General features: G+C 41.8%; 2 protein-coding genes across 5 annotated transcripts in view; both read left to right on the forward strand.

Moving 5' to 3' along the window:
• The first annotated feature begins 469 nt into the window (after positions 1-469).
• On the forward strand, positions 470-22,272 carry arhgef11 (Rho guanine nucleotide exchange factor (GEF) 11). Of its 4 annotated transcripts, XM_028563787.1 has the most exons (42): positions 470-736; positions 1,863-2,058; positions 4,897-4,988; positions 5,099-5,203; positions 5,608-5,657; positions 6,051-6,108; positions 6,239-6,438; positions 6,633-6,704; positions 6,915-7,022; positions 7,406-7,454; positions 7,913-7,950; positions 8,072-8,164; positions 8,632-8,700; positions 8,846-8,950; positions 9,096-9,194; positions 9,422-9,464; positions 9,598-9,694; positions 9,826-9,948; positions 10,554-10,577; positions 10,765-10,891; positions 11,240-11,333; positions 11,713-11,742; positions 11,942-12,071; positions 12,205-12,411; positions 12,689-12,736; positions 13,051-13,199; positions 13,318-13,458; positions 14,211-14,287; positions 15,007-15,132; positions 15,368-15,485; positions 15,573-15,721; positions 16,056-16,131; positions 16,226-16,399; positions 16,510-16,591; positions 16,681-16,761; positions 16,922-16,977; positions 17,114-17,263; positions 17,398-17,634; positions 18,029-18,139; positions 18,303-18,607; positions 19,458-19,590; positions 19,704-22,272. In XM_028563787.1, the coding sequence occupies exons 2-42, from the start codon at positions 2,024-2,026 to the stop codon at positions 19,751-19,753; spliced, it is 4,311 nt and encodes a 1,436-aa protein (XP_028419588.1). In that variant the 5' UTR covers positions 470-736; positions 1,863-2,023; the 3' UTR covers positions 19,754-22,272. The 4 variants fall into 4 exon arrangements, with proteins under 4 accessions (XP_028419588.1, XP_028419587.1, XP_028419591.1 ...); XM_028563786.1 differs by having other exon boundaries at positions 470-2,058; XM_028563790.1 differs by lacking the exon at positions 18,029-18,139 and having other exon boundaries at positions 470-2,058.
• Positions 22,273-24,235: 1,963 nt separating this feature from the next.
• LOC114546083 (vang-like protein 2) overlaps positions 24,236-27,500 on the forward strand; it is a 13,777-nt gene continuing 10,512 nt past the window's right edge. The window contains exon 1 of the mRNA XM_028564749.1: positions 24,236-24,564. The gene's annotated coding sequence lies outside the window, so the exon portion shown is untranslated. The remainder of the gene's footprint in view (positions 24,565-27,500) is intronic.

Raw genomic sequence — 27,500 nt, forward strand, 5'->3', positions numbered from 1 at the left:
GTAATAAGTTGATTTGTGGTTAAATTTCTACTCTGTGAAGATAAATTATTGCTAAAAAATAGTGTGTCCAGAAAGAAGATATTGTTGTACTGGCCCTTATAACATCAGGTCTGAAGATGTTCGATCATGCGCAGTAATCGTGCAGAAAGATATTGATGGTGATATTAAATTGTCTAACGAGAATAAGACTCATACATGATAGTAAAAGTACAAAAACAATAATATCTTAAGTGTGTTTGATGCAAAACATATACAAGAAGTTTGGAAGTGTTTACTTTACTCTTCATAAAAAGTATTTATCTTTTAGAAAGTTTTTTTTACAGTGTTAGGTTTTACTCGTGTTAGTTATATTTTGCATATTATCTTTATTTTCAGGAAATTGTTTTTTCCATGGCAGTTTAGTGCAGCCATGGATCCATAGTGGGCTAGTCAGTCAGAGTAGCATCAACATTGCTATGAGGCAAACCGCATGCAATACCACAATCTATCCAGACGAGGGCGCTGTTGTGTTTCTTTTGAACGTAATGATCGTTGAGAATATGGTGGTGGACCGGTGGACCAGCAGCCAGTCAAGGCAGCATGATAACAACACAGCAGAGATCATTATTTGAAGAACTGGGATTTAAACATAATAAATGTATGCAACGATAACTTCTGAGTCTTCTGGCAGACCAAGAGAGAGAGAAGCAAATCCGGATTCACCACTGTGACTTGTTTTGGGAAAAAAAGACCTAAGGTGGAGCTTTTACTCGTATTGCCTTCTAGCTAACGTTAGCTGGCTAACATGCAGCTTTAGTGTCTGAATTTGCAGGAAAACGAGACTCTGGGATATATCGAGCTGGAATTTGCATGGACTGCCACTACCTCGACCACTTTAACACTCAACTATTAGCATGCAGTTAAGACCATGCTGGCCTTTCACTTTGCAGACATAGCTGGTTAGCTAGCTACCTCTAAAGGGCCGACTCGTTAGCGCAGCTGGAAGCCGAACCCACGGCGCTTTTGGTCGGCCAGAGGAACAACGCCATGTCGCGGGTTGAAATCGGCCCACCCGTAGAGCTAACTTCAGGAAGCTAGCTGGATATAGCAGGCCGCTTCCGATGGTCGTTATCATCCCCTAGACAGTTAAATATTTAGATAAATCACAACACAAAACCGAGAGGCACCTTTAACTTTCATTATGCACGGTGTTTTATTTTGTTTTTAATTTGTGGTAATTGACGTATTACTTATAAAACTAAGGCACGTAATTTTATGTATAGAGAAATTTGCATCAGCTAGCCACAATACACATCAATCTATCTAAATAACTTTGGGCAAAGATACGTGCGACATTAAGGTACTTCTTAGCTTGAATGGGATTATTTAAGTTGGCACAGCTGTTGAAAGCCACACATGTAAACAAGTCGGACTGCGTTAATGTTTTGGTTCGTTATTTTATTGCAAGGTTTCACTACATATCATTCGAGATGATGCTGAGCTGTTACCTGAACGGCAGTTTAGCGTGTTAAAGCTTGGATTTATCTGGCAGTAATTAGCTTTACACAGACACTATAAGGCATGGGAGTTGTTGACCTGGAGCATAGCGAGACATATCAGCCATTCATTCATGATTGATGACCTTTGAGGAAGCAGACTGTCCTTTACCCATTTTCCACTACAGCTTAGCCACTGCATCAAGCCACTAACAGTCTTTCTTGTTGTTATTTATTTTTAACCACTAATGCCACCTAGTGAAAAAAAACTGAGGAGATTTGAGTGTTAGTTTTTAGCAGCATTTTCTTTTAAAGTCCCACTGACATCCAACTGGAACTACTGGGGTGGATGGGAACATGAGGAGCTCTCTGTCTGATCTGAACCAGCTTCCCAGTAGCTTGAAGATCTGATCAAAGCACAAGAGAGAGCCCCATTGTGTGGACTGAAAACTGAAAAAAGAAAGATGATGTGGATGATGATAAAAGAGGCCCAGTGACAGTGTTGATCCCCGCACCAGGAAGCAGAGGAGTGTCAAAAGGTTGCAGACATGAGTCTCCGCCAACCCACCTCTACACTGGACAGGTACGATCCTCACATCCACCCAGACAGTTTCTCTTTCTGTGGTTAAGGGTACACCTCAACGCCTTGTGCAGAAATGTAGGGCCCCCAGATCAGCCTATTGACATGTCTTTATCTGACTGAGGTCCATTCTGGACTCTTGAAAAACTAGTCAGACAGGTTGTTTCCTGGGAGGTGATGAGACAAGCAAAAATAGTGGAAAATACTGTATGCATGACAATAGTACCAGCCTGGGAGTTCATACTTTCTTACACTCTTTAATCTTGACTCGATTCACAAATGCTAAAATATTTTTTTTCTGTACGTTGTTAATGAAGTTTGTGGACGGAACGAAAAAAGCGGAACCCAATAGCACAGTGCAGCACCCGGACGATGTACATGCTTGCAGTTCGTCTAAAAAAAAAGTGTCAAACGTTTGGTCGCATTTTGGATTTAATATCATAATAATTACCTTTGCGTGATGAAATTAGGTATTTTGTGGATACTTTGTTTTTAGCTAACTCCAGAACTAACAAACAAGACCAGCCGACCTACTCAAATTGTTGTATTAATATTTGTCACACGGACAGTGCATATTAATAACTTTTATGAACATATCCCTGAATTAGCCAGAAAAGCAAATGTTAAACTTTAGTCCCCGGGAAGGCAATAGTTAAAAGCACAGACTTTAAGAATAAAAGCAATAGAAAATACAGTCACATAGATAAAAGCAGTGATCAAACATGTAGAAACAAATCTTGGACTACATAGAGACAACAGAGACAGCTCTTATGACAGACAGAATCAACAGTTGCATGACAACACAAAGTCAGGCCTGGTGAAGTGTGGATATTATGTACAGAGACTGAAAATAAGCAGGAGTCACTCTTACATTAAGCATAAAACACCTCAGCCACCTTTTATTCATTAAAAAATCGGTTCTGAATCGATTCCCAAAGATTCCCACGTCTTTTGTTTACAGTGAGTTTCAGTGTCCAGCCTGTTTGTTGCTTGAATGTCGTGTTGTATTTGTTGCTTGAATGTCGTGTTGTGACTCTTCACCTATGTTTAGCTCTGCCGATCCTAATACTTGGTGTACTGTTGTTCATCCTGTTTGTCAGTCACCACATTCACCATGTAGTATTACACTGTGTTTCTGTCATTGTCTGTTAGATGCATCTTTGTCTTTATGATGTCTTTCCTATCAACTTTTTTTCCTGTGTGTGTGTGTGTGTGTGTGTGTGTGTGTGTGTGTGTGTGTGTGTGTGTGTGTGTGTGTGTGTGTGTGTGTGTGTGTGTGTGTGTGTGTGTGTGTGTTTTTTCTGGTGCACGTGCCTACCACTGTGTCTGTGTGTCATGTGACAGCAGGGCAGCCAATAAGAAAAACGTCCACCCGTTCAGGTAGGACAGCTGTCCAGTGAGGGCTTACATCAGGGTTTGGGGTTAAAGTGACACCTACAGATTGTACAGCTGTGGCAACAGATTTCTCAGTGGCTGCCCTTGTTATTTCAGAGCACCTGGGCTTGACGTAGTAACGTAGGTGGAAAGGCACCCAGCACTTGCACAAAAAAGAAAATGTATACATTTCATACACTCAAAATGTATCATAGCTCATAGATGCACCACTTCCTATCCCTCCATGTAAGTCATATCAGAACACTGAACTTAGTAATGGAATTGATGTAGAAACTCTAGCTTGATGCATCCCAAGCAGCTTGTTTTATATGAAGGGCTGACTCCACGTACCTGAGCAAGCTTAGGTGTTCAATACACACATGTGAAAGCGAAAACACAACTAGCTAGCTAGCTAGCTAGATAGATAGATGGATGGACTTTATTGACCCCAAACTGGGACATTTCTGTGTTACAGCAGCAGGTAAAGACAGCATTCAAAGAGAATTACAGACTTACTCCTGCTCTTAGTCACAGTAGATCAGTCCATTCAGATAGTTCTTTGTTTGATATATTGAGATTTGATAACTGGCTAAAAGGACACATCTAATGATAATTTTCATGATCAATTAACACCACCATTCATTCTTAGTTTCTCAGAATGTGAGGTGAAGTCTTAATATAGTTTTTTTTTTTTCTGACCAAAAGGTCCAAACCCAAAAAGTACTAAATATGAGGAGCAGTACCTTACATTGAAGAAGCTAGAAGCAGTAAAAGTTTTTCCTCAATATCGCCAGATCTTTGTAAATTTACACAAACAAATTTATTTGGATGGATTAATAACTTTAAGTACCTTTTTTGTGGTCATTGGACTCTGGAATAACACCAAAACCCTTCAGTGTTTACACTGTGTGTTCTTTCGTCATGTGTTATTCTTGGAAGTCACTTGGTCTCACTGTTTACAATCTGTTAGAGCATAAAGGGCATGGGGGTGATATCAGCTCTTGGTCTGTTTCTCTGTGTCCTTTAAGTTCATGCTGAATATCTGTCTTTTTTTCTCTTATCTTTTTTCCCTTTATCTGCCCTTATCCTTCTTTTCTGTCATGCTTCACTTTCAGCCCTTTTGCTGCTTGGTGAGTTTTCCCTTCAAGGTTCTTTCTTGATGCTTGTAATGCTATTTATATATTCACTCTCTCTACCCTACATATATGACTATGCTCCTCCCTAGCTTTTCTGCCTCTGATTTCCCTCTCTCCTCTTCTGTAGCTCTGTCTATTTGTAAGCTTCCCCTCTTTGGCCTGTTCTGGCCCATTCTAGTTATCCCACCTTCAATGATTCTCCCTCTTCATTTATTCCTCTCCCCTCTCCCAGTCCCAACCAGTCCTCCCAGAGAATTTTTCACCCTGTTTAGTATTGTTTCATTTATTATAAGCCTCTTCTTTCTCTCTTTCTCTCATCTCTCAAACCCAGGCTCAGCAGTCTGACCATCAGCGACTCAGAGCGCAAATCCTCTGCCACCCAGCAGAGGGAGCCATCGATTGAAATCCCTGCTGAGATTACGGGTAACGACTTCCCACGCTGCTTGCATGTGTTTGTTTCAGGATGGATTTAGAATTTCACGATATTTAATATCTCCCAAAAACGCCCTTAACATCCTGCTCTCCTCTTCCAGGTACTGGTCTTGTCCAGAGATGTGTGGTCGTGCAGAAGGACCAGCTCGGCTTCGGCTTCACAGTATGTGGAGAGAGAGTCAAGCTAGTGCAGAATGTCCGACCTGGTAAGACTCTCGCACAGCCCATGTGTTGATGTTATCATAATGCTTATTCTATTCTTTTACACACAGAATGAAAATATGTTTTTCCTCCCTTTTCAGATGATGGGAATTTACAGATTATGAGTATGATTTAAACATCCATATGTAGTTAAGAAAATCTTCACACAACGAAAAACATGTATCATTTTTGTTCTTAATTCATACAACTACACACTTTATGGATTTGAAGGTCCACTGTCACAAACTGATACGATCCTACTTTGAAATTTTTTTTTATATATTATAATCTAATATGACCTAGATGACATGGGCAGTGATAAATTAGTTATTTATAGTAGCACACAACATGAGTTCAAAATTTGTTTTCTCTCATGAGCTTCACCGTATGCCTTTACTCATCTTTACAGGTGGTGCAGCAGTCAAGGCTGGGGTCCAAGAAGGGGACCGAATCATAAAGGTGTGTACTACTTTCCATCACAGACAATAAATCTGAAAGTTTTTGGTTCCTTCCCGATTTTAATCTTCCTGCCTGCCTGTCTCTCTCTCTCAATTTTCACTTGTCAATTTCATGTTGCTTTATTTGCATGACAAAAAATACATCTGTGTTGCCAAAGCATAAGAACAAACATACATACATATAAACAACAACAAGGAGTAAATACATCTGATATTATAATAATAATAATAATAATAATAATAATAATAATAATAATAATAATAATAATACAAGTAAACAGGATAATTAAACTCTCTCTCTGTCTTTCTCTGTCTTTCTCTCTCTGTCTTTCTCTCTGTCTCTCTCTCTGTCTGTCTTTCTCTCTCTCTGTCTCTGTCTCTCTCTCTCTCTCAGGTGAACGGCTCACTGGTGTCCTCCATGTCCCATCAGGAGGTGGTAAAGCTCATCAAATGTGAGTTTGCAATAAGTGTGATCGTTGCGTGTGTTTGCTGTGTTATGTGTTTGGTAATTTTCTGTTCTTTTGCCGGTGTTCATCTGATTCATCACTGTTTTTTTTTTTTTTTTTTATCGAATTTTTATAGCTGGACCATATGTAGCTCTGACACTACAAGGGCCGCCCCCTTCAGCCGCCTCCTTGCCCTTAGAGCCCCTCCCCACTGAGCTCACATCCAATCAAAGAACATCTCTGGGTGGGGAGGCCCCACCCCCTCCACCTCCACCCCTTCCCTCTGGACTGAGCAGCACCCCTTCCCAAAGAATCACTGGACCCAAACCACTACAGGTAAACGGAATAATATTAATGGTTAAAGTGGTTTCCCAGCTGGTATCATCTTGCATCAGTACTGAGTGAAAAGAAATTTACGCTTTAAAACTGACCATGTGTAGGTACTTGTTTTAAGCAAAGAAATAATAATGCAGAGTATTATCGTTCATCATCAAAATGATTTACACTTTCTGTTGTAAATGTTTTTTTAGGACCCAGAAGTACAGAAACATGCCACTCAGATACTCAGGAAAATGCTGGAGCAGGAAGAGGCTGAACTGCAGGTAAACACACATACACACACACACACACACACACACATCCCTGACTGCATCTCCCTCTGGATGCAAAAAAAAACTTGCAATGTTGGATCTATAATGTCTCACATTATTGTGTACTCTAATGTTCTACGTTACTCCTTGTTTTTTCGTGCTGTCTCCATAATTAGTTACGACGTTTTCATCTAATGTCTGCTGATAATAACTATATTACAGGTGTTGATGGAGGAGCAGTTGAGGAGCCCGTCCCTGTCACTGGGGGAGCGGATTGAAAGTGCCAAGAGAAGAGCTCACCAAGTCAGGGTCAAGATTCAGCAAGATCTGGTGAGGACACCAGACTTTTGCTTTCCATACTCACTGAAAAGCCCTCTATATATTTTAACTGTTTGTTTTACCGGCATATTGAAATTCACTGATCAAGTCATGGGACCAGATGAATTCAGTTTAAAGTTTCAAGTTTAAGCCGAGGTGGTGTTTATACATTTGGCTGCCGTAACTGCAACCATCATGCCTGCGTGTCAAATTCTAGTGTCAAGCGTGTTAAAGGGTTTTAAATTCAAACCTATATGTCAATGTTGTGTTCACGGACTGCTCTGCTGCACCTGATTTGCCCCCCAAAAAATAACAAGCTTTAACGATTACACGCATAGTTTACCTTTTTACAGCCAGTGCTGAAAATGAACTGACGCTTTATTCTGCCTCTCCAGGAGGGAACGCGATCCGAATGTCCCACAAGCTACGTCATAGCAGGAGAAGGTTTGTATCGCTTTTACCTATTTAAGTAAATATCTCGGTGCTGCATTGGATCTCATGTTTAGCATGCAATGTTCCTGGTTTAATTAGTCTAAATGTCAGCAGAAAATACATAGAATGAGTTCAAATGAAAGGAGATGTTGTAATTCGTTAGTTATGGTACCACACACTACCCAACATACTTTGATTTGAAGTGAAGTTGCTTTATCGAAGTGGCGTAAAATGGATTGTCTCTTGTAGAATAAAACATACTGAGTTATCTTTGCCTTGTTCATGAACTCACGGCAGTGCGTCGCTGCAGTTGATGGCATAGGGCTGCTGCAGAATAAGTAGAGTGAAAAAACAATGGATATTGGGGTTATTTATGGCATTAAAAAAATATTTTTCTGGCCTGGCGGGGGTTCCCGTTGTACAATAATAGGGCAAACACTGTAGCTTAAGACTGCTCTGTGCTTTGACAGGTCGACTATCATTGGAGTCAAGCGAAGGAGACATGGAGGTAGGCTGCACAGTCTTATCTTTTCATAAACTGGTGAGATCGTATGTGCGCGTTTGTGTATGTGATGGTCCCACTCATCCCGTCCCCCTCGTCCTCCCTCCCTCGTCCTCCTCCTCCCCAGGCCTTTGAGAGTCCCCACTCCTCCCCCTCATCCTCCTTCAGGATCCCCCAACACCGACGGCAGAACTCCGACACACACACCTTGTCTGATTTGGTGAGATGGACACACGCACTGGCATTCACTTGAGATAGATGTCCCTTTGCAATAAGATCCTCACATGCAGCACAAGCTCCCTTCTGCTGGGGTTTATACCGGACATAAAAACATATTAACGTATTAACGTATTTAACACAAAATACTTCTATTCTTTAAAATACGGTTCCCCTATTTTGAGATGTAGCTGCTGTTCTTTCCTTTTCATCCGTTCCTCTCCATTTCTGTCACTGCGACTTGCATAGCTGCTTAAAATGTAGGAGACGAGCAGTGAGACTGAGAACATACTTGTCACCAAAACCTTAAATTCAAATTTCACCTCATCCAACTGTTATGCATTGAGCACCGCATGCACAGTATATAAATGAAAATGGAAGATGTGCTTGGACGTGCTGTCAGTGTCCTCTAGTGTGTGACTGAGTGCTTTCCATTTTTTGAAATGTGTTTGTGTGTACGTCTGTTCAAAGGGCGGAAAGGCCCAGATCATCGGCCCCGAGGAAGAGGATGAAGAAGATGACGGCTATGCATTTAACGAGGTGAGGAGAACATTCGGTGTGACTCTTATCGATCCGAGTTGACGTGATTTTCAGTAGTCTTTCTACATTTTCTTCCGTTCTCTTCATTGCATCTCGCCGTTCCCTCCAGCTATACAATCATTCATGTTCTTCCTCTGTCTCTCAGATGGACGGACCATTCCAGGACATTGAGTTGTTGAGGTCACGACCGGCACACATGGCGGTGTTCATGAGATATGTCTTCACCCAGCTTCTGGACCCCAACCCTCTGGTCGGTCCACATTATATTTCATGTTAGATTTGAGCAAATACAATGAAACAAAGTGCTTATTCTGCTGTTTTTGGATGACATTCCCATGTGTTTATCTGTGTTTGCTTGCTTACATTCATGGTTACTGTATGTGTGTCCACAACAGCTGTTTTACCTGTCGGTGGAGGCCTACCTGGGCTCCAGCACTAAAGACGCCCGCGCACTTGCACCTCAGATCTGTTCCCATTTCCTGGACCCAGATGCTGTATGCACCAACATGTCTTAATGAGTTTATACTTGTAGTCCTTCATGTCTTATATCCCAGTATTGTCAGCTGATGTGTTGATGCATTTGGCATCGAAAAAGCTAAATGTAAAACTTTCTTCTAATCTACCGTTAAAAGGGATTTTGCTTTTTTCATATACAGCAAATATTGACTTTTTCTGTATATTGTGCTTAAAATAATACGATTTTTTTTTCTTCCCCTTGTAGCCCCTGAAAATCAAAGTACGAGAGGAGTATCTCACAGATATAGGTGAGAACTAAATGCTAGCTTGCTTTGTGGGCTTACTCAATTTGTTTTGCATTTTATGCCTCACAAGGCTGTATTAATTAGCTTGGGAGGAAGTGTAGCCGCTGACATAATGTTGTGTCCATCGTCCCTCCAGAAAGTCGACTTCATGCCCAGGAGGACATCAGAGGACCTCTGTCCGAGCTGCAGCAGCTAGTGCTGCCGGACATCCAAGACCAGATACAGGACTACAGGTATGTTAGTCAAGATTGAGAGTACTTAAGACGTCCGTTTTAGGCAGAATAATCGGCATAAATGTCCATTTTGACAATATTACCATGACGATCAAGAGTTCACGTTAACCCGGTAATCTTGTGTTTCACAGGAACAAGCAGATGATGGGTCTCGGCTCTCTGTTTGGTGAAGGGGACCTGCAGCAGCTGGATGGAGACCCGATGAAAGAGAGACAGGTGGTGGACAGACAAGTCACTGCCCTCTGGGAAATACTGTGAGTCTGTTACTCACATACTGCTCTTGCAACATGTTTTTCATGTTACCAAAAACGTGTTGACTCACCTTTATCTAAATGATGTCAAACTAGAGGAGATCAGTTTGTTTTCCTTTGGAATTTATTAACTTAGTTTTACTATTATGCCAAAAGATAACCAAAACTGATTTTTTTGGGGGGTCTAAATCCACCTATTTACTAATTATACATTATACATTTTTCTACTTCAACATGTTGCTGTAACCATGAAGTGAATATTAACTTTAGCACACTCAGACTGCTGCAGGATCCGATGTTTGGGGCCCAATAAAATAGTTATTACAAAGCGACAGAAGGAGCTATCATAACAAAGGTCATTACCACAGCGGCAAAACCTGGAAACCACATGACATGAACTCCTTTGACTTTATACACACACACACACACAGGACGATTCCCATCACATGACTGCCGCCCTACAATCGGTTTCTTACACCTGTGTTTGCACCTGAATGAACTGGATTTAACTCTTGAGGAATTAAACTGGATATCTCTTTGAAAGCCTGTTGTTTGTTGTGGGGCTAGTTAACAGCCTTTTTATGTCTCTCTGTCTGTTCTCCCTCCAGATCAAAGCACGAAGAGGACAGAAGGTAAAAGAAATGTCTTGTTTGTTGGAGCAAAATGTAATTTAACAGCGATCTGTCTGAGCGATTTGTTTTTCTTTCTTAACACTTTTTCTTTGTTTGATTTCCCTTGTGGTCTGTTCTCCCCACATGTCCATGTTTGTCCTGTTTCTTTCTTTCTCTCTCTCTCCGCCCCATCGCTCCTCTCACTCAGTTCTCCTCTGGCGTCGGCTGTGCACCTATACCTGCGTCATTCTGGTATCAAGCTGAGAGACTCCAAGGTCTTCCCTGGTCTGAGCACGGAGAAGGAGAAGTGGCTGGCTTTCTTAAAGACGAAAAAGGTATAGGGCAACTGCGCTCTTAAAAAAAAAAAAAAATCTGTGTTGAAAGGGAAGATGTTGCAAGTGATTATCTAAGTAATGTTGACTACTGCTATGTTGAAACTACACTTAAAAATAGAGTAGAAGTACATGGGCAGCTGTTTTCTGTTTTACAATATGCAAGAACAAAACATTCTGCAGTATGATTTGTGTTGCAATTCGTACTGCAATCACAGTTTCAGCAAAGGAAACACAGTATTCTCTGTTTAGCTGTGTTGTAAAAATCTATTAATTTCTCAGTGTGGTTGGCTGTCCTATATGAAAATATGTCGATTTTATGACATGACTTGATGGTTCCTCTCTCCACAGCTGAGTGGTACCAAGAAAGAGAAAGATGGAGAGGATAAAAAGAGAAATCCCATCCTGAAGTACATCGGCAAACCCAGGACCACATCCCAGTCCAGTAAATACACACACACACACACACACATGCACACATATAATATAATTATAACCTGACGTCTTATCCAAGTTCATTGTCAAAAATGCTAATACAAACATACAATAGTCTTACTTCTAATCATCACACTGGTATGAGTCCATCTGTGTAAAGTCATTATCAGCTGATGGTATTGATATACTGGCATACCACATCAGAGCCATGCTAACACAAACGTGCGATGTTCACACTCATTGTATTTGTCAGTCAATATTGATTTATTTCTGTCCTCTGTTTGCCCTTTTATTGTTTTTGCAGGTTTATTTATTGATTTATGGAATATTCATTGTGTCGTCTTGTTCTGTTTTCATTGTTTTCTTTTTGGTTCATCTTGGTTTTGTAGCATTCCATGTCCCGTTGTCTCCCACCGAAGGTATACATTTTATGTCATTGCAGTTTTTTTTTTGCTGTTTAGTTGAATGTTGCTTTTCAACAAACATACCCAAGTTATTCTTTGTGGAATGTATGTAGTTTGAAAATGTGCTTGTGTTCCATCTCATTTTATACACATCAACCCTTATATGGGGACTATTTCATGGTACTGTACAATTAAGCAATATCTGTGTGTGCAGTCCGTCCTGGCAGTGTGAGGAACATCATTCAGCAGTTTGAGAACCACACAGAGACGGGAGAGGAGGGAGACGATGCTGCCGACCCCCAGAGGCTCTCCACCAGCAGCCTGGGAGAAGACGGCATGGACAGGTAGCTCTCTTAAACTACAGTATGTAGAATATATTCAGTATCCGCTCGTATGGGTGGTACAGCACCTCGTTGAAAGTGTTTGATAAATCGCGGATTTAGTAATAGTGTATGTTTTCTTTACGCTCTCTTGCAGCCCCACAATCTCAGTGCGTCTGGCACGCAGCGAGTCGTTGAAAGCTCAGGGAGAAGGGCGACGGCGGGGCGTCGTCTCGGGGACGGAGTCTGTCCCTCGCTCTCGTAGCGATGTGGACATGGAGGACTGCGGGGAGGAGAGGGAGGGGCCAGGCCTCAGGCTGCTGCAGCACAGCGCCTCGTCCTCTGCATCCAGCAGCTCTGCACGGTAAAGATTCACAAAGTCGGATTAGTTAGTGTGTTTTCACACACACGTTTCTATTGACTTTTGGAATCAAATTTCCCAGATAATACTGACATACAGATTATTTTTTTTATTTTTATTTTTTTGCATACTTCAGGCAGGTATAAATTAAAATAATGAATTACTCTTTGAGGAATCAACACTTTCCCCTTTAGTGGAACCTTTACATCCCGGATGTTACCCCTCCAAGAGTAGGTTTTCACTTCGTGCCATCTCTCTCTCCACTCTCTCTCAAACTCAGGTCACTAGAGAACCCTACACCCCCATACACCCCTCGGTCTAGACGCAGGTGAGTTTCAATGTCATCCCCATAGATGATCAGTACTTTAAGGAACTCTAAGGAAATTAGAAATAAAGATGGCTGACTTATTTACCCACATGCAAAACCTTTGAAGAAGAAATGGTTTGGATCACAAGAAATGTCAGCCTTTAGCATCTTTCAGTTTCTCCCCATGATGTTAGGTGAACAGAAAAGAGATACATATATATAACTGTTAGTATTAAAATAAACTGTTTTCTGTTTGTCTCACCATCCATACGCTTACACCATCTCTCCATGCGCATCTTGGTACATCCATGTTTATTTTTTACGTGACTCTGTAGGAGTATGGATTCACCGTTGGCCCTGCTGCCAGACGCTGCAGCACTGGAGGAGGAGGTGTTTGACAGTCAGATCTGGCAGGACACAGTTCCTCCTCAGCTCCTCGCCACACTCAGTCCAAGGGAGGTGGAAAGACAGGCCGTCATATACGGTATGAGTCATATTCAACACGCGTTGACCGTAAACACAACTGTAGTACTATCAAATGAAATAGTCTGCTTTAAAATGTGTTAATACCATTCTCTGTTTTCTTCTCTCTTCATCATCAGAGCTGTTCACCACCGAGGCGTCCCACCTGCGGACCTTGAGGGTCCTGGACCAGGTCTTTTTCCAGAAGATGAGGTCTGTGCTGAACTCTGATGAGCTGGCCTGCATCTTCCCCAACCTGCCCCAGGTCTATGAACTCCACGGTCAGTGTACTGTTTGTGTGAAAGTGAATAGTTCCAGGTCTTAATTTGTCAGTTACCAAAATGTACATGACAATTCTGGCACTCATTTGACTGCACATACATTATGTGTGTTTACTGTAATTGCAGGTATAGCTGTGTCAGAACACGACAGACCTCTCATACTCCACTGTCAACTCTTTCCATACCTGTATCATTCAGATTACAATATGAAAAATACTATTTAAAAAGATGTTACAATTTTGCTTGACATTGACAATATTTCTTTCCCAAAAGTGAACCCACCGACTTCGTGCACAATTATTTAGTAACTTCTTTATCATTTCCTTTGAGTTCAATTTGAAAACCTGACTTTAATTAAAGTAACATCCTAGTTTGGATTTTGAGCATTTCAATATGACGACAATTGAGGAACTGTGACTGTGTCCTCCTTGTGTCACTGCTTTCTGCTTCTTCTGTTTGCACAATAAAGTGAGTTGTACTGAGTCAACATGTATTCAGGGCTGTATGTTGCTAGGTAAACAATAAGTGAAGCAAAGGTTGTGACTGTTAAATGTAATCTCAGTCTGCAGCTATTCTAAGTCAATATGTATTTTGGGCTTTTAGTAGGAGCCAACATGAAGGCATATTGTATGATATAATTGCCACTAGATTTATGGATTATCTTATTGGTAGGATTCAAAATGATTTAACCGATGATCACCAGTTGAGGTTATTTAAATGTCACTGTTAATGGGGCTTCTGTGTCTTTGCAGCAAGTCTGTGCGAGGCGATGAAGAAGAGAAGAGAAAATCCCATCGTTCAGGACATCGGGGACGTTATGCTGGCCAGGGTGAGTCAAATAATCACCGCCGTCAGTTTCCATTTTCTCATTTCTCTTTTAGGGCCCTATTTTAACGATCTAAGCGCACGGCGTGAAGCGCCTGGCACAGGTGCATTTAGGGCGTCTCCAAATCCACTTTTGCTAGTTTGACGGCGGGAAAAAAAGGGTCTGGGCGCATGGTTCAAAAGGGTTGTACTTAGTGTTTTCATTCATTAATGGGTGTGTTTTAGGCGTAACATGCAATTAACCAATCAGAGTGTCATCTCCCATTCCCTTTAAAAGACAGGCGTGTTTGTACCTTGGCGCATTGCTATTACTGTGTGGGTAAGAGGTATAGTCTGCAAGCGCTGTGCACGAGCCTAGGCGTATTTTACTAATGCGCTGTTAAAATAACAATGAAATGCTGCGCTATTGACTTTAGACCAGGTTTTTGTTGGTCAATGGCGTGGTCACTTCCCGCTGCAAGATAACAATATGCCAAGATTTCACTTGAACACACCTTCCTGTAAGACCAGCAAGCCCCTGGGCGCAAAGATGGGCACAGATGCATTTGCTGTTTAAACGACGTGGGTGCTGGACGGGAAATTGACAACTGCGTCGGTCTTAAACTAGCACAGACACTTGCGTTGGGCTTTGCGCTGCGCTGCACCGGTTGCAAGATAGGACCCTTAATGTGAAAGGTGTCTATGTGCAGTATATAGTGTGGTGATTATGGTGTGTGTTTCCAGTTTGAAGATGCAGCTGGAGATGAGTTTCAGGAACAAGCGTCGCAGCTGTGCAGCCAGCAGTCTCAGGCTCTGGAGCTCATCAAGAACAAACAACGTAAAGACCCTCGCTTCGCTCACATCATCCAGGTACACACACACACACACACACACTTCCGTGCCTGATTTAAAAAGACGGTCTTAACCATTTTAACAAGTCATTTCTGAAGTCAGTAACATTTGATTAGGAATGTGGATTTCCTAATTTTACCAAGGTGATATTTATAAATCTTATTTTATCTTTATTTTGTGATTACCAGTTTTTTTCATTTATTTTAAACACAAAACATACAATTTGCAACATGAACAAAATGACTTTGTTCAGGAGTGTGAAGCTAGTCCTCACTGTCGGAGGCTGCAGCTCAAAGACCTGCTGGTGTCAGAGATGCAGAGACTCACCAAGTACCCCCTGCTGCTGGACAACATCATTAAACACACAGAGGGTGAGGAATCACGAGATGCATCGTATTCTAATCGTTAACACGGGGAGAAAAAGTATAATTTTTAAGACTGACTTGTTTTTTGTTTAGCTGCTTCGCCGGACCTCCCCTCACTTCAGCGCGCCCAGGCTTGTTGCCGAGGGATACTGCAGGCTGTTAATGAGGTTGTCGGGGAAATAGAGCACCGGCAACGCCTCAGCCAATACCAACGCAGGCTGGACGCTGCCCCTCTATTCAAGGTTGTCACATCATTTATGCTGGTTTATCTGTTATTTTTTTATACCAACCTTTTTTTTTTTTTTTAACTAAATGTGTTTTGTTTACCTATTTTTAAGCCTTATTTATCCATATACTGTATTAGCAGGATGACAGTCTCAGAATTATAAAGGCCCACACTGATCTTAGGTCAGTTTCACATATAGACTAAATGTTTATTGCTATATTTTTGTATATATTGTCTATTTTTTTAACTGTACTATGGGCCTTCCATTGTGTCCTGAATGAAGTCATTATTATTATTATTATTATTATTATTATTATTATTATTTTTTACTCTTCTCTCTTCTCTCTCAGAGTCTGGACCTCACCACTAAGAGAATGATTCATGAAGGTCCTCTCACGTGGAAAGTCAGCAAAGATAAGCAGATAGGTCAGTTCCTCTGTGTGAATACATTCTGTATTGATGCATACAGTCTCATCAGTTTGGTTTCATACCTCACATGTCACCTGTGTTCCTCCATCAGAGATTCAAGCACTGCTGCTGTCAGACTGCCTGGTCCTCCTACAGAGGGGCCCAGACGACCGGCTGCAGCTGAGATATCCATCCCGCTGGCTGGGTGGAGGCAGCGGAGACAGCAAGACCTCCTTCAGCCCTCTGGTGAAGCTGGACTCTCTGCTTGTCCGCTTAGTAGCTACAGGTGAGACTGTGGTCCCACCCGGGAAAGCTAATTTCGAAAGTGTTGTCAATGAATTGCCCTGCTGCTTTTTTTGGTTGATCAAATGTGTAAATGTCGTGATTTCTCTCCAGACAACAAAGCCCTCTACGTCATCAGCACCACAGAGAGGCAGATCTATGAGCTGGTGGCTGGGACATCATCAGAGAAAAACACGTAAGCTCTTTTCTTTAACCGTTCGGAAGGCTTACCGAGCATCCACATTCTTCTTCAGCCTCCAGAAACTCGTGTTTTTTGTTTTGCAGCTGGAAAGATTTACTTGAAAAGACCATCTCGTCAGCTGGTGGTTCATCGCCCCTGATCAATCACGGATCCATGCCTATATCGTGAGTAAATCTTATGTCTGTGGATAATACATAGGACTTTAGGACTTGTGTTATTCTCTTAGATGTGTTTTCATTTTCTCATTTATTTCTCTTCTTTATTATTATATATTTTCATCGCCTTGCGTATGCTCAGTGTGCCTTCTGTTGGTATTTTCCATAGCTCCCCCAGTCTACGCAGTGCGTCCCCAGCCTCAACCAGCAGCAACGTCTTTGCAGGTAATAACCACACTATAATTATCAGCCTCAAATATGTAAACTGTCTGCAAATATTTGTGAAACAAAATAGAGTCTGATCTTACTGGCTTAGTCACAAAACAAAGGATATGATGATTTGTTTTTTTTAATCTTCCAGACAACTCCACGACGGAGCAGTCGGATTCAATAGAGACTCATTCCTCCGAGGACATTGAGATCTCAGAAAACGCACCTAGGGACCAATCAGGAGCTTTCATCTGTGGTGAGAGAAAAGACGGTGGTGTGGCAGAGGCCGCTTTACAAGATGGTGAGAAACAAACGAACCCGCATCACTTCTACAAACTGTTGGATGTTAAACTTAAATTTTTTTTTTTAGTAATCAGCAAGTGATCAACCTTGAGGAATTTCAAAACCGTTGTTGTTGTTGTCATGGCTCTGCAGTTGAAACACTAAGGCAGCTGATATTACGAGATTTGGAAGATGACGGTTGGAGCCACGATTCCGATGACACGCCCACCAACGAGACGGCCAATGGAAGGAGCTCGTTCACCGAAAGGCAGCGGCCAGAGTCTTTAGAGACTGTCCTCAACTTCAGCATCAACGAATGGGAGGCCGAGCCTGAAGAGGTTCTGCCTCAAGACGCAGAGCAACCCAGCAGCGTTCAGGTCGTACGGAAAGGTAACAGATCACATGGAGAAAAGTTTCCAAATAATTCTCTTTAGTTCTTCAGCAGGGCTGGCTGATCACTCAATTCTCAGATACAAATTTGCAACCTTTATTTCAAGATAAATCACTATTGTTTCCCTTGAGGTAAATATTTGGTGACTGCTTTCTGTTTTGGGACAAAATGGATGTCTTTTAATGGCTGCCTTCATCTGCATGTCTTCTGTGCACTTGGTGATTCATTATTTGTTTCTTACACACTTAATCTTCTTTATCTTTTGTCTGCTTGCTCTTCACGACATGCCCATCCTACACTTTATTTGACATTGTCTTCCCTCACTCTTTTACACCCTTCTTTCATTCTACGCACACTTTTTTCTTTGTCACACGTCTATCGTCTGTGCAATAGCTGTGGTTGCGGGTCCTTCTTCTTCTTCTTCTGTCCCTGATGACATCATTGATGGTGTCACCCTCCCCTCCGACCAATCATCCAAGCCGAGAGGCGAGGCCACTACGCAGGGTAATGACAAAATTGGTCACGTGCTGTAGTTTTTATCAGACCAAGACACTGTTTTATTTACACGTGTACTTAATCAAGATAAAAGGTATGATCTATAATTGAAGAGTTGTGTTGATTTTACCCCTGAAATGACTCCCACTTTTGCACACTTTCTGTGCTCTAGGGAACACTTTCTACTTGGTAATGCCGACGGAGCAGGGAGAGAGCTTCACTGAAGACGTCAACGACCCTCCTACCCCCACAGGCAGCCACTTCCCTCAGCCTCTGGAGGAAGTGATACCACCACGGACTCATCCAGAGGAGGAAACGCTCACCTGCGGCGCAGAGCCCAACCAATCAGAGGCTATGCAACTGGAACGGGAAGAGAAAACGGGCCAATCGCAGGCTGGGCAGAGCCACGTGATCAAAAATGTGGATGAGATTTTCCACACGATTGAGGGGTTGACGAGCAAGTTGCGCCAGCTGAAGGTGAGTTTAAGTGTGTTAAGCTGGCAACAAGGTGGCTGTGTGACTGGACTGATGACCATCACCTCTCCACATATAACACAACAAACTTTCTCTGGACTGACTGCAAAGCGTCTCTTTTCTTTCTCATGTGTTTTCTAACTAGTTAGAGAGGCGTAGTTGTTTCTTAGGAGGACAAATGGAGAGAGATGAAACAAAGTTGGCAAACAGACGGCATCTTGTAATGCATTAACCTACCTAACTTTACAGGGTACATACGGATTGATTGATAAGATAAGATCCATCTTTATTGGTCCGCGGTGGGGAAATTCGGTTGTTGCAACAGTACATTAGAAATAAATGTGAACATAGACTGTATATAAAGAAAATTAAGAAATCTCCCTGCCGTTTGTTTCCAAGGTTTTCCACCATGGCCTCTATTCACCAACCAATAGATTATTTCTTTAATTGTATTAAATGTAGCCACCAGCAGAGATCAGCTTTTAGGGAAGGGGATCTCTCACCGCAGCCTCTGTAATAAAGGCAGCATATGTCATCTGGCTGTAAAACATTTTTTTTTTTTAAATAAATAAAAGATTTCGGAATATAGATTGGATGGATCATACAAAACTGGATTATGCAACAGGCTGTGTCCTTCACTTTGATTTTCTGTTGCAGCCCCTTCATGGCATCTGTGAATTTGTCCGTCAATTTTTTTTTTTACACGGGCAAAGAGGCCCTCCTAACATGTCTTATGATTTAACCCACAAAGTTTACAGTGGTTTGAAGACTCCGTGTTCATCTCTCACCAGCTAGCATAATTACACTCATTGTTCTGCTCGTATAATGTCCCGCATCTTCCACCCCTTTACAGGAAATCGAGAAGTCCCATCACAAGCTTTTGAAAACCCTCAGAGAGCCCTTTGTCAATCAGGACTCCGAGGACCAACCGTGTCACTCGGCAACCGTCTCCAGAACACCATCTCTGGATCGTAGCTCAGGAGACGGTGAGGAGGAACTGAATTTGCATCTTTAATCTTTTACAAAACAATGGCTGATGATGCACTTTCAGTTATTTTCTATTTTAAATCTATATATTTTTTCCCTTGAACCCAACCAGGCAAAGAGGGCAGTCCAGCAGAGCCCAAGATTCAGTCGACTGGATTCTGACATCGCTGCAGAGTGGATTTACTTGCGGTCAATCGATCTTGATTGTTGGCATACGGACAGACCCATGCGTACCCACTGTCGGACTCGGGCGCCACAGCCCTGCCTCCCCTCGCCCCCTCGTCCCTGCATGCACTGGCCAGTGGAACAGAGCCCAGGAAGGACTGTAGCTGTTTGCTTTCTTTAAGCTGGCCGGATTGACCAGGATTTCTGAGGTCCGCACAACCTCGGACTTCTTCCAGAGCACGGGGGAGTCCAGGACCGAGTGAGGAAAGAGTATCAAGGAAAAAAAAAAGTTGACTGGTTAAAGAGAGAAAGGAAGAAAAAAAAAAAAGTTGGAAAAATTATAAAGTGGGGGAAAATGACCAAGTTGGATATATGTGAAGAAAAAGGAGTTGTATGTCTTGCTTTAAAGAGCTGGTTGAAGGAACGGCGCAGAAAAGTTTTGAAATGTTAATTTAAGGAAAAATCCGAGGGACCCACCACCCCTGCACTTTACCCACAATGCATCCCTCTTTCATGTATGTCCTCTTCAGTGGACGGATCAGGAACTGGAGATGCCACTGGCTTTACATTTAGGGGCCGACGTTACAATGCCCAGCTCCCCGCCACTAGTTGCTTTACACGGAGTTCACCTGCCACCACGGCCGAAGGACTGTGTCTATATAATTCAGGTTATTTGCACTGGGTAAGGAAACCAATATCACACACACACATTAAACCGTTTCATTCATCTCAGACCTTCGTAATCCCCCCACTGTGGGGGAAACACTAGAGTTGTTGTCATCAGGAACAGTTGCAGCCACGCTGACATATCCGTAAGCCCTCTTTTTTTTTTTTTTTTTTTAAGTAAAGCTTGGAACCATCAGTGCAACTTATTGATGGTTAAATGGTTTGTGTTGATTGTTCACTTCAAAGTTCTGGAAACACTTCTGCACTGTATACTACTGAAATGCTGGCAGGTTTTATTTTCAGCGCTGCTTCAGAGGCGTACAGGGATCTCAGCGATTTAAAATAAACAAGCTCAGTGGATTCGCACAGCTGTTCGGATCATGTAAAGTTGTTTTAAGTTAGGGAGAGATCTGGTGTTTTGGGGCGAGGTTCAAGACAGGCAATGTTGATGACGCGCGTGAGGAAAGAGGACAAACGACGGATTCAAACTTAGAAACTTGAATTTTCACTGACGTCCTGTGTCGCTCAACCAAATTGCTGCCAAATATCGCCGCTGACATTGCCTGTCTACACTTTTAAGATTTGACTGTGCGTCCTCCATCCCTCTCTCCGGTGTAGTGTGTGTGTGTAAATCCCACGGTAAATACTGTGAACCAGCAACTCCTCCCTTCCCCCATGCAGCAGTCGTACCATACATAGTGTTTATAGCCATCTAGCCTACGTCTTGTCCCCGTATTCTTCTCAGAACAAGTTATATTTATTAGGAGAAAGGAAAAGCTTTTTAAAAATTTAATTTTACAAACTAAAGCACGTGGTCCAATCAAAAATCAACAAGTAACCGCTATATGCAACTGTGCTGTGATCACAGCAGTTCGATTAAGTAAAAAAAAAAAAAAAAAATGTAAAGGGGTAGTTTGACATTTTGGAAAATACATTTACGGGCAAAGATCGATACCACTTTCATATATGTACGGTAAATATGAAGCTAACGACAGCCGCTGCTTAGCTTAGCATAAACACTGGAATCGGGGGAAATTGCTACCCTGGCTCGCTCTTAAGGTAACAAAATCCACCAACTAGCACCTAAAGAGCACAGTGATTAACATCTCATTAGTTCCTGCAGCCTCTGCGCCTGAACTGCGCCTCATCGTTTTCGCGTGTTTGGTGTTTTACGCCAAGCTAAGCTAACCAGCTGCTGGTTCCAGCTCCGTACTTGAAGCACAGACGAACGAATGGTATCGATCTCATCCAACCCGTGACAAGGAAGCTAATAATGTCAAACTATTCCTTGAACTATTTTTGGATCATATGTAGGAGGAATTTAAAGTCCTTGACATTCAGAAAGGTTTTTGTACGCCTTGGTTGAGGCACGTGTAACCAGCAAAGACTGACACTAGAGCCAAGTGCTTTTTTTCTCAAACGCCATCTATCTTGAACTAATTCCAATAAACCCTAGACCGAAAAGATGTATTTAAAATGTCACAAGGAAGGAACTTCTTTTAGAGAAGTTATTTTGTGTACCAGTTTAAATGTTTTTCTTTTTTCGTCTCTTTCTTTCTCTTATCAAGCTGGGCAGAATCACACTGGACTGGATTTTATTTGAGCTGGTTTCAAATACTGAGGAGCACTTTAGTGAGTTACCCAGCAAAACTGACAATACACTACCAAACTGCACAAACCAGGAGCCAAGTATATTTACAAACTACCAGCCAGATTCTGCTATTAAAATGATATTTCACTGCCTGGTGGAAGGTTTTCACTCTTTAGCCAGCACACACTGAAGGCGTTGTTTGATGAGAAGTGTAACTCGGCTGTCGCATATGATATAAAAAAAAAAAAAGAGTGGACTTAGAATGAGAGCTTCTGATTGCATAGGCTGACTGATTTTAGCAGCTGAGCCACTATGAACATGAGGAATTTGTGCTAAAATGTAAAAATGTTCTTCCGAAGTGAAATATCTCTTTAGAGGTGTTGAAGGGAACACTGTTTGGCTTTTTTTTTTTTTGACATTTTGGCTGCTGATTTTCAAGCATCTCGGACCATATGTTTTGTCCTTGACCAGAAAAGAATATTCCTTCATTTTAACACGTTGCCGTGCCAAGCTATGGACACTCAATCATCACATGCATAACGTGTGTGTTGTCCGTAATTTGGCACAAAAAAATGCCAGATGGTCTGAGCTGGTTGAATCCAAGTCAGGATCTCTTCTTCTCCTCGACAAATATCTTTCCTCTTTTTTTCCCTCCCACTTCTAACTACAGCATTTGTTCATCTCCAAGTTCTACCTCTAAACTTCAGTTTCTTTGTATCTTCCATGATTTCTTCTTTTCATACATTTATCTTGTACATTGGCATCAGCGTTTTGGCCCTAACCAGCTGTAAAAAGAAAAAAAGAAAGCTATAACTGATTCCTTTTTTGTTAAAAGAAATGTTGCACAGACAAACTTCCCTGCACGATGCAAACTACTGTATGCATACACACGTCTTACTATCATCTCATTGTCTTTTTATTTTGTCTTTTTAAAAACTCTTGTTCACTCATGTAATATAGAGAGATCAGACCCACTTGTTTTATATATGTTCATTTTTTTTTCTGTAAAGCCTTAGTCCTCGTATTTGATTTTATTTTTGTAGATATGATTTTTTAAAAAGGATGTATAAATTATTTTCTTCTCCCTTGTTTTTAAAATTGGTGAGATTGTTTAGCTGCACAGAAGGAAAAGAGAGCTCATGTCTCAGATTCATGTGTTTTGTGAGATTAAAAAGAAACTGGATTAAAGAGAAAATGTGGATTGTGAGTTTTTGCTCTTTGAATTTGGGTTTAATGGTCAATTTTAGTCTTTTAAGTGAGTGTGAAACATTCAATTAAACATGTGGATATGTTGGCTAAAATTCATAGTTGTAGCTATAATATGCATCATCATTTTATGACCATGAAGGACTTTCAACTTCTACCACTTTTCAAAATCTACCAGAGTTTGAGGAGATTGTTTGGAAACAAATGCCAGCAAACACTTTTATATTCTTGAATAGTGAGAATAGATGATGAGAAGGGTGTGAGAAGAGCCACCTACTTAGTAGTATAGTTGCTATTTTTGTGTGTGTGTGTGTGGGTGTGGGTGTGTGGGTGGGTGGCCTCATGCCCTTGCTGCTGACAGGAAACCAGACTTTGTTTCTTTTTTGGTGTCTGGGGGGGTGGGGGTTATTTACAATAGGTCCCACCTCATCTTTCAAGGTTGTATCTAATATTGGACATTTATTTTCAGCCTACCTTCATGCTTTCACCAAATAATGTGACTGTTTTCTATTTTTTCTATGCTGTACACCTGATTATATGATGCATTTCCACATGACAATTGCTCCTAATTAAGTTAGACCACCCTATTTAACACTAAATAGTTTGTGTGTTAACGTGATACTGTTTTTACATTGTTTTACTTTTTTTTTTCTTTCTACTGATCAATAATGCTATGAGAAAGCAGTTTTTCAAGAGGAAAAACATTTAGATGTTCCTATGCTACTCACTCTGTTAATTTTTAACGGGTATAACCACTTAATGAAATATGTATGGGCAATTATTCAGCTGATAAAATTAAGCAATACAAATTAAGGGCCATGCATTTACAATTTTAAGGGACGATTCATCTATAGTGGTGAGCGTCTATTCATTGGGAGCAGATAAAGTGTTTTTTTTAGGTTTTTGAGGCAAGTTTGTTCCATTGTAAAAAAATAAAAAAAGAATCGGTATTATTTTGAAAATCGTCATCGGAAGCTGTAAATGTACTCTTAACTTGACAGCTTGTGGCTGTGAGCCGGTGCTGGATGTGTGCACAGAGAGCCGCTTAGCTCAGCGGGGCTCCGCCACACAGCAAATGCGGAGCCGGGATGAGGAGCGTGTGTGTCGCTGCTTTTTGTGCGGCTTCGGTGTTTTCAATTTGAGATGCGATTTAACAACCAAAAAAAACTAACAAAAAAAAACTGCGTTCACCGAAAAGTTAATAAGTTCCACTCCGGTGGTAAATGAGCGTGGAGACTGTGGACAGATGAGAGTCGGGAGAAAGTGAATTTGGAGCTTTTGGAGGCACTTTCGTTGCTCGGCTCTTTGTGCTGCGGGTTGCAGCTTTTCCCTTTTGGATAGAAAGGTAAGACATTCCTGCATGCATTCTGGGTAAAATGTGCTGTTATAGTTTACTGAGCATTTACACGGTAACACCGGCTGATTGTGGCTTTAATGCAAAAAATGGAAACGACTACATTTGTATTTGTGTATTTGTGCACGGTCCCTCGTCTGTCGGGACTGGTGAGCTGGCAGATAACAGTATCGATCACAGATTCACCAACTGAATTTCACTTCCAATGTGAACGCGTAGCCCCGGGCTTACACAGTCATTTGCAGCTCATTCGCCAAGTCTTGTTCTTTGTTTGTCATCCGCGCACTTTTATTCCATTTTTTCACTTTTTTTACGCACCGTGTGCCAAATGGAACACGTTACTAGCCATCTGGTAGATTTACTTTACTGCGGTCACGCTCATGTGAGATGAGTTTACTGTGTAGTCACCAGTCTGTTGCTCATCACTTAAGTCTGGGTGTGTTCTGCTTTGTCTCGAGAACACACTCGCTGTGTTTCCACGGGTGTTTTAATCTCAGCGCTGCTGCTGCTGCTTTCACCACTTCGGTCGCTGGTTATCACGCGCTTTGATTGCTGCTGAATGTGTGTTTGTGATGCAAATCGTAAAGGCCTAGAAGCCTGGGCTCGGGTTGCTTAAAGGAGTGTGTATCGAGGCTGCAGCCACGCCTCGCTGGGCCCACTGCGACCCTGAGGCCTGGAGGGCCCCCGGGAGCCACACAGGCGGGCTGGTTAGCTCGTAGCACCAACCTGAGGCTGCATGCATTAGAGAGCATGATGTTTCATCCAAAAGTGACAAGTAAAGAGAATACATTTCACTTGGGAATAAAGTAAAGACACTCTTACTCCTATGAAATGTAATAATACGAGTTTAGTGACCTAATTGTTTAAACTTGATAGACCTCATAAGTGCAACTGTACTTGAATCATCTCACACAGCATCACCAGAGATCCTGCTAAGAATAACATATTTTAAGACCTACTCTGGCAAAAAAAAGTACTTTTTACAGTGTGGAAACAGCTTTGTCTGTTTACACACTGCACGTGGAACCTTTCACATACCCAGAGGATGCTGAATGTGGAATCCAGTGTAAATCAATGAGTGGGGGGGATTGATTACAGTGGGAGAGGCTCTGTCAGTGAGATCATTGGGATTGACTCAGACAGGGTGGGACAGAGACGTAGGCGATTCTGTTTTTCTTCATGGCTCAACCTAGTTTTAAACCTGTGAGAAACTGTGTGCGTTCGGACATGTTTTTAGATGTTTTGTTAATACCTGAATTGTATTTGTTCAGAACCAAGGGTTAACACTCTGTCTTCACTCTCATGCTCTGTGCTGCGTGATGGACCCGTTTGACCCATAGACACTTTTGACAGTCACGTCACCGTAGTCAGTTCATGCTCATGAAAGCCTTGTTAAGTTGGCAGCAAATATAATGTTTTTAATGCCTCTAGAGAATGTGGTCGCTCAGGTCAGTGTGATATCCATTTTTAACCAGAAAGCAAGCGGAGCGCTCCGCCCGACATGATGTGACAATGGTCCAGCATATTCTTATTTTCAAAAAATGTAGAGAGAGAGAGCTATTTCCCCCTGTACAGCGTCTATAAAAAGTGTGTTTAATGTTTTATTGTGTCTTTGGCCACTCTGGGACATTAACATTGTTGTTAAGCTGTTTCTGTGTAGCTTTGACTTTATGCTTGGTCTCATTTCTTGCTGGAAAACACATTGTCTCCCAAGAGGCATGTTTCTTCTCAGGCAGAGAATCAGACTACATCATTAATTTCTCCTCCACCCTTAACAAGCTTTTCAGGGCATGCAGTAGAGAAGCATCCTCACAGAATGATGCCGGTATGGATGGTATGTTTAGGATGTTGTGCAGCCTTTGGCTTAGATCATACATCATGTTTAGTGTGATTAGGGTTGGGCATCGTTTAGATTTTAACAATTCTGGTTCTAATTGCGATTCCTTCCTTTCCTTCCTTCTTTTGAGGGGTGGAGTTGAAATGGGTCACATGCTTATTTCACAAATAAGAGGAGAGTTTTATTTTGATTCAAAGGTGGGTTGCAGTTTTACCGCACGATACGTTACGATTTTTCCGCTGGAATCGTAATTTTTTTTAAACGATTCCAAGTAGGAATCGGTTCTCGATGCCCAATCCTAAGTGTGATGGCCAAAAAGTTCAGACTTTTGTGTAACAAATGTAGATTTTTATAAGAGTGGCTTTTTCTTTGTCACTCTCCCATAACGCTGCAAGAGGTGAATCACAGAGGTAACTGTTGTTGCATGCACATTCTCTTTTATCTTTTAGCCTATATATCAAACCAATATCCATACATCAGTCTTGAAATCCCCGACACTACCACGTCTGCATGTCAGACGACTCTACCTGGGATCTTGACAGCTGGATTGAGAAACTTAAATGTTGATCCTTGGAGTCGAAATGCATTTTCAGTGCAGCCTTGTATGCCTACTTATGAATCTGCTCGCAAAATATCCCATGTGTAAATCACATGAAGGCTATTACTAGTGTCTAATGTGGAAGATGGACAGAGGATGTTATGGCACAAATTGAGAGCGCGAGAAGATTTGTTATTAGATTTAGAGCCTGATTGTTTCACGCCCATTTCGGAAAGCGCCTACTTTTTTCTTTTTAAACTGTCCGGCTAAAATCTCAAACTTGAAATGGAGGACAGGTTCAGAATCGTAGCCTGGTAAATGATTCGTGTCTGTTTGTCTTCTGAGGTGTGTATTTGAGAGAGAATGAGAGGAGGGGGTGTAGAGTTGATGGTCTGGTTGCTGTGGCAACTTCCCCCCTCCCCATCCCCCCCCCCCGTCTTTTCTCCCCATAGCCTCCCATTCATCCCCATTGTAGTAGTTAAGCTCTGTTGCCCTTGGAAACCACAGGGGACAGTTGGGGAATGTGGCGTCTGGGTGAGTATCTATCACACA

This window comes from Perca flavescens, chromosome 19 (genome assembly GCF_004354835.1).
Source record: "Perca flavescens isolate YP-PL-M2 chromosome 19, PFLA_1.0, whole genome shotgun sequence".
Classification (NCBI taxonomy): domain Eukaryota; kingdom Metazoa; phylum Chordata; class Actinopteri; order Perciformes; family Percidae; genus Perca; species Perca flavescens.

Coding starts and splice junctions, on each gene's coding strand:
- arhgef11 (XM_028563786.1), top strand. CDS start 2,024: ATGAGTCTCCGCCAACCCACCTCTACACTGGACAG. Junction 8,701..8,845: donor ACGGCTATGCATTTAACGAG/GTGAGGAGAACA, acceptor TCTGTCTCTCAG/ATGGACGGACCATTCCAGGA. Junction 14,288..15,006: donor GGGACGTTATGCTGGCCAGG/GTGAGTCAAATA, acceptor GTGTGTTTCCAG/TTTGAAGATGCAGCTGGAGA.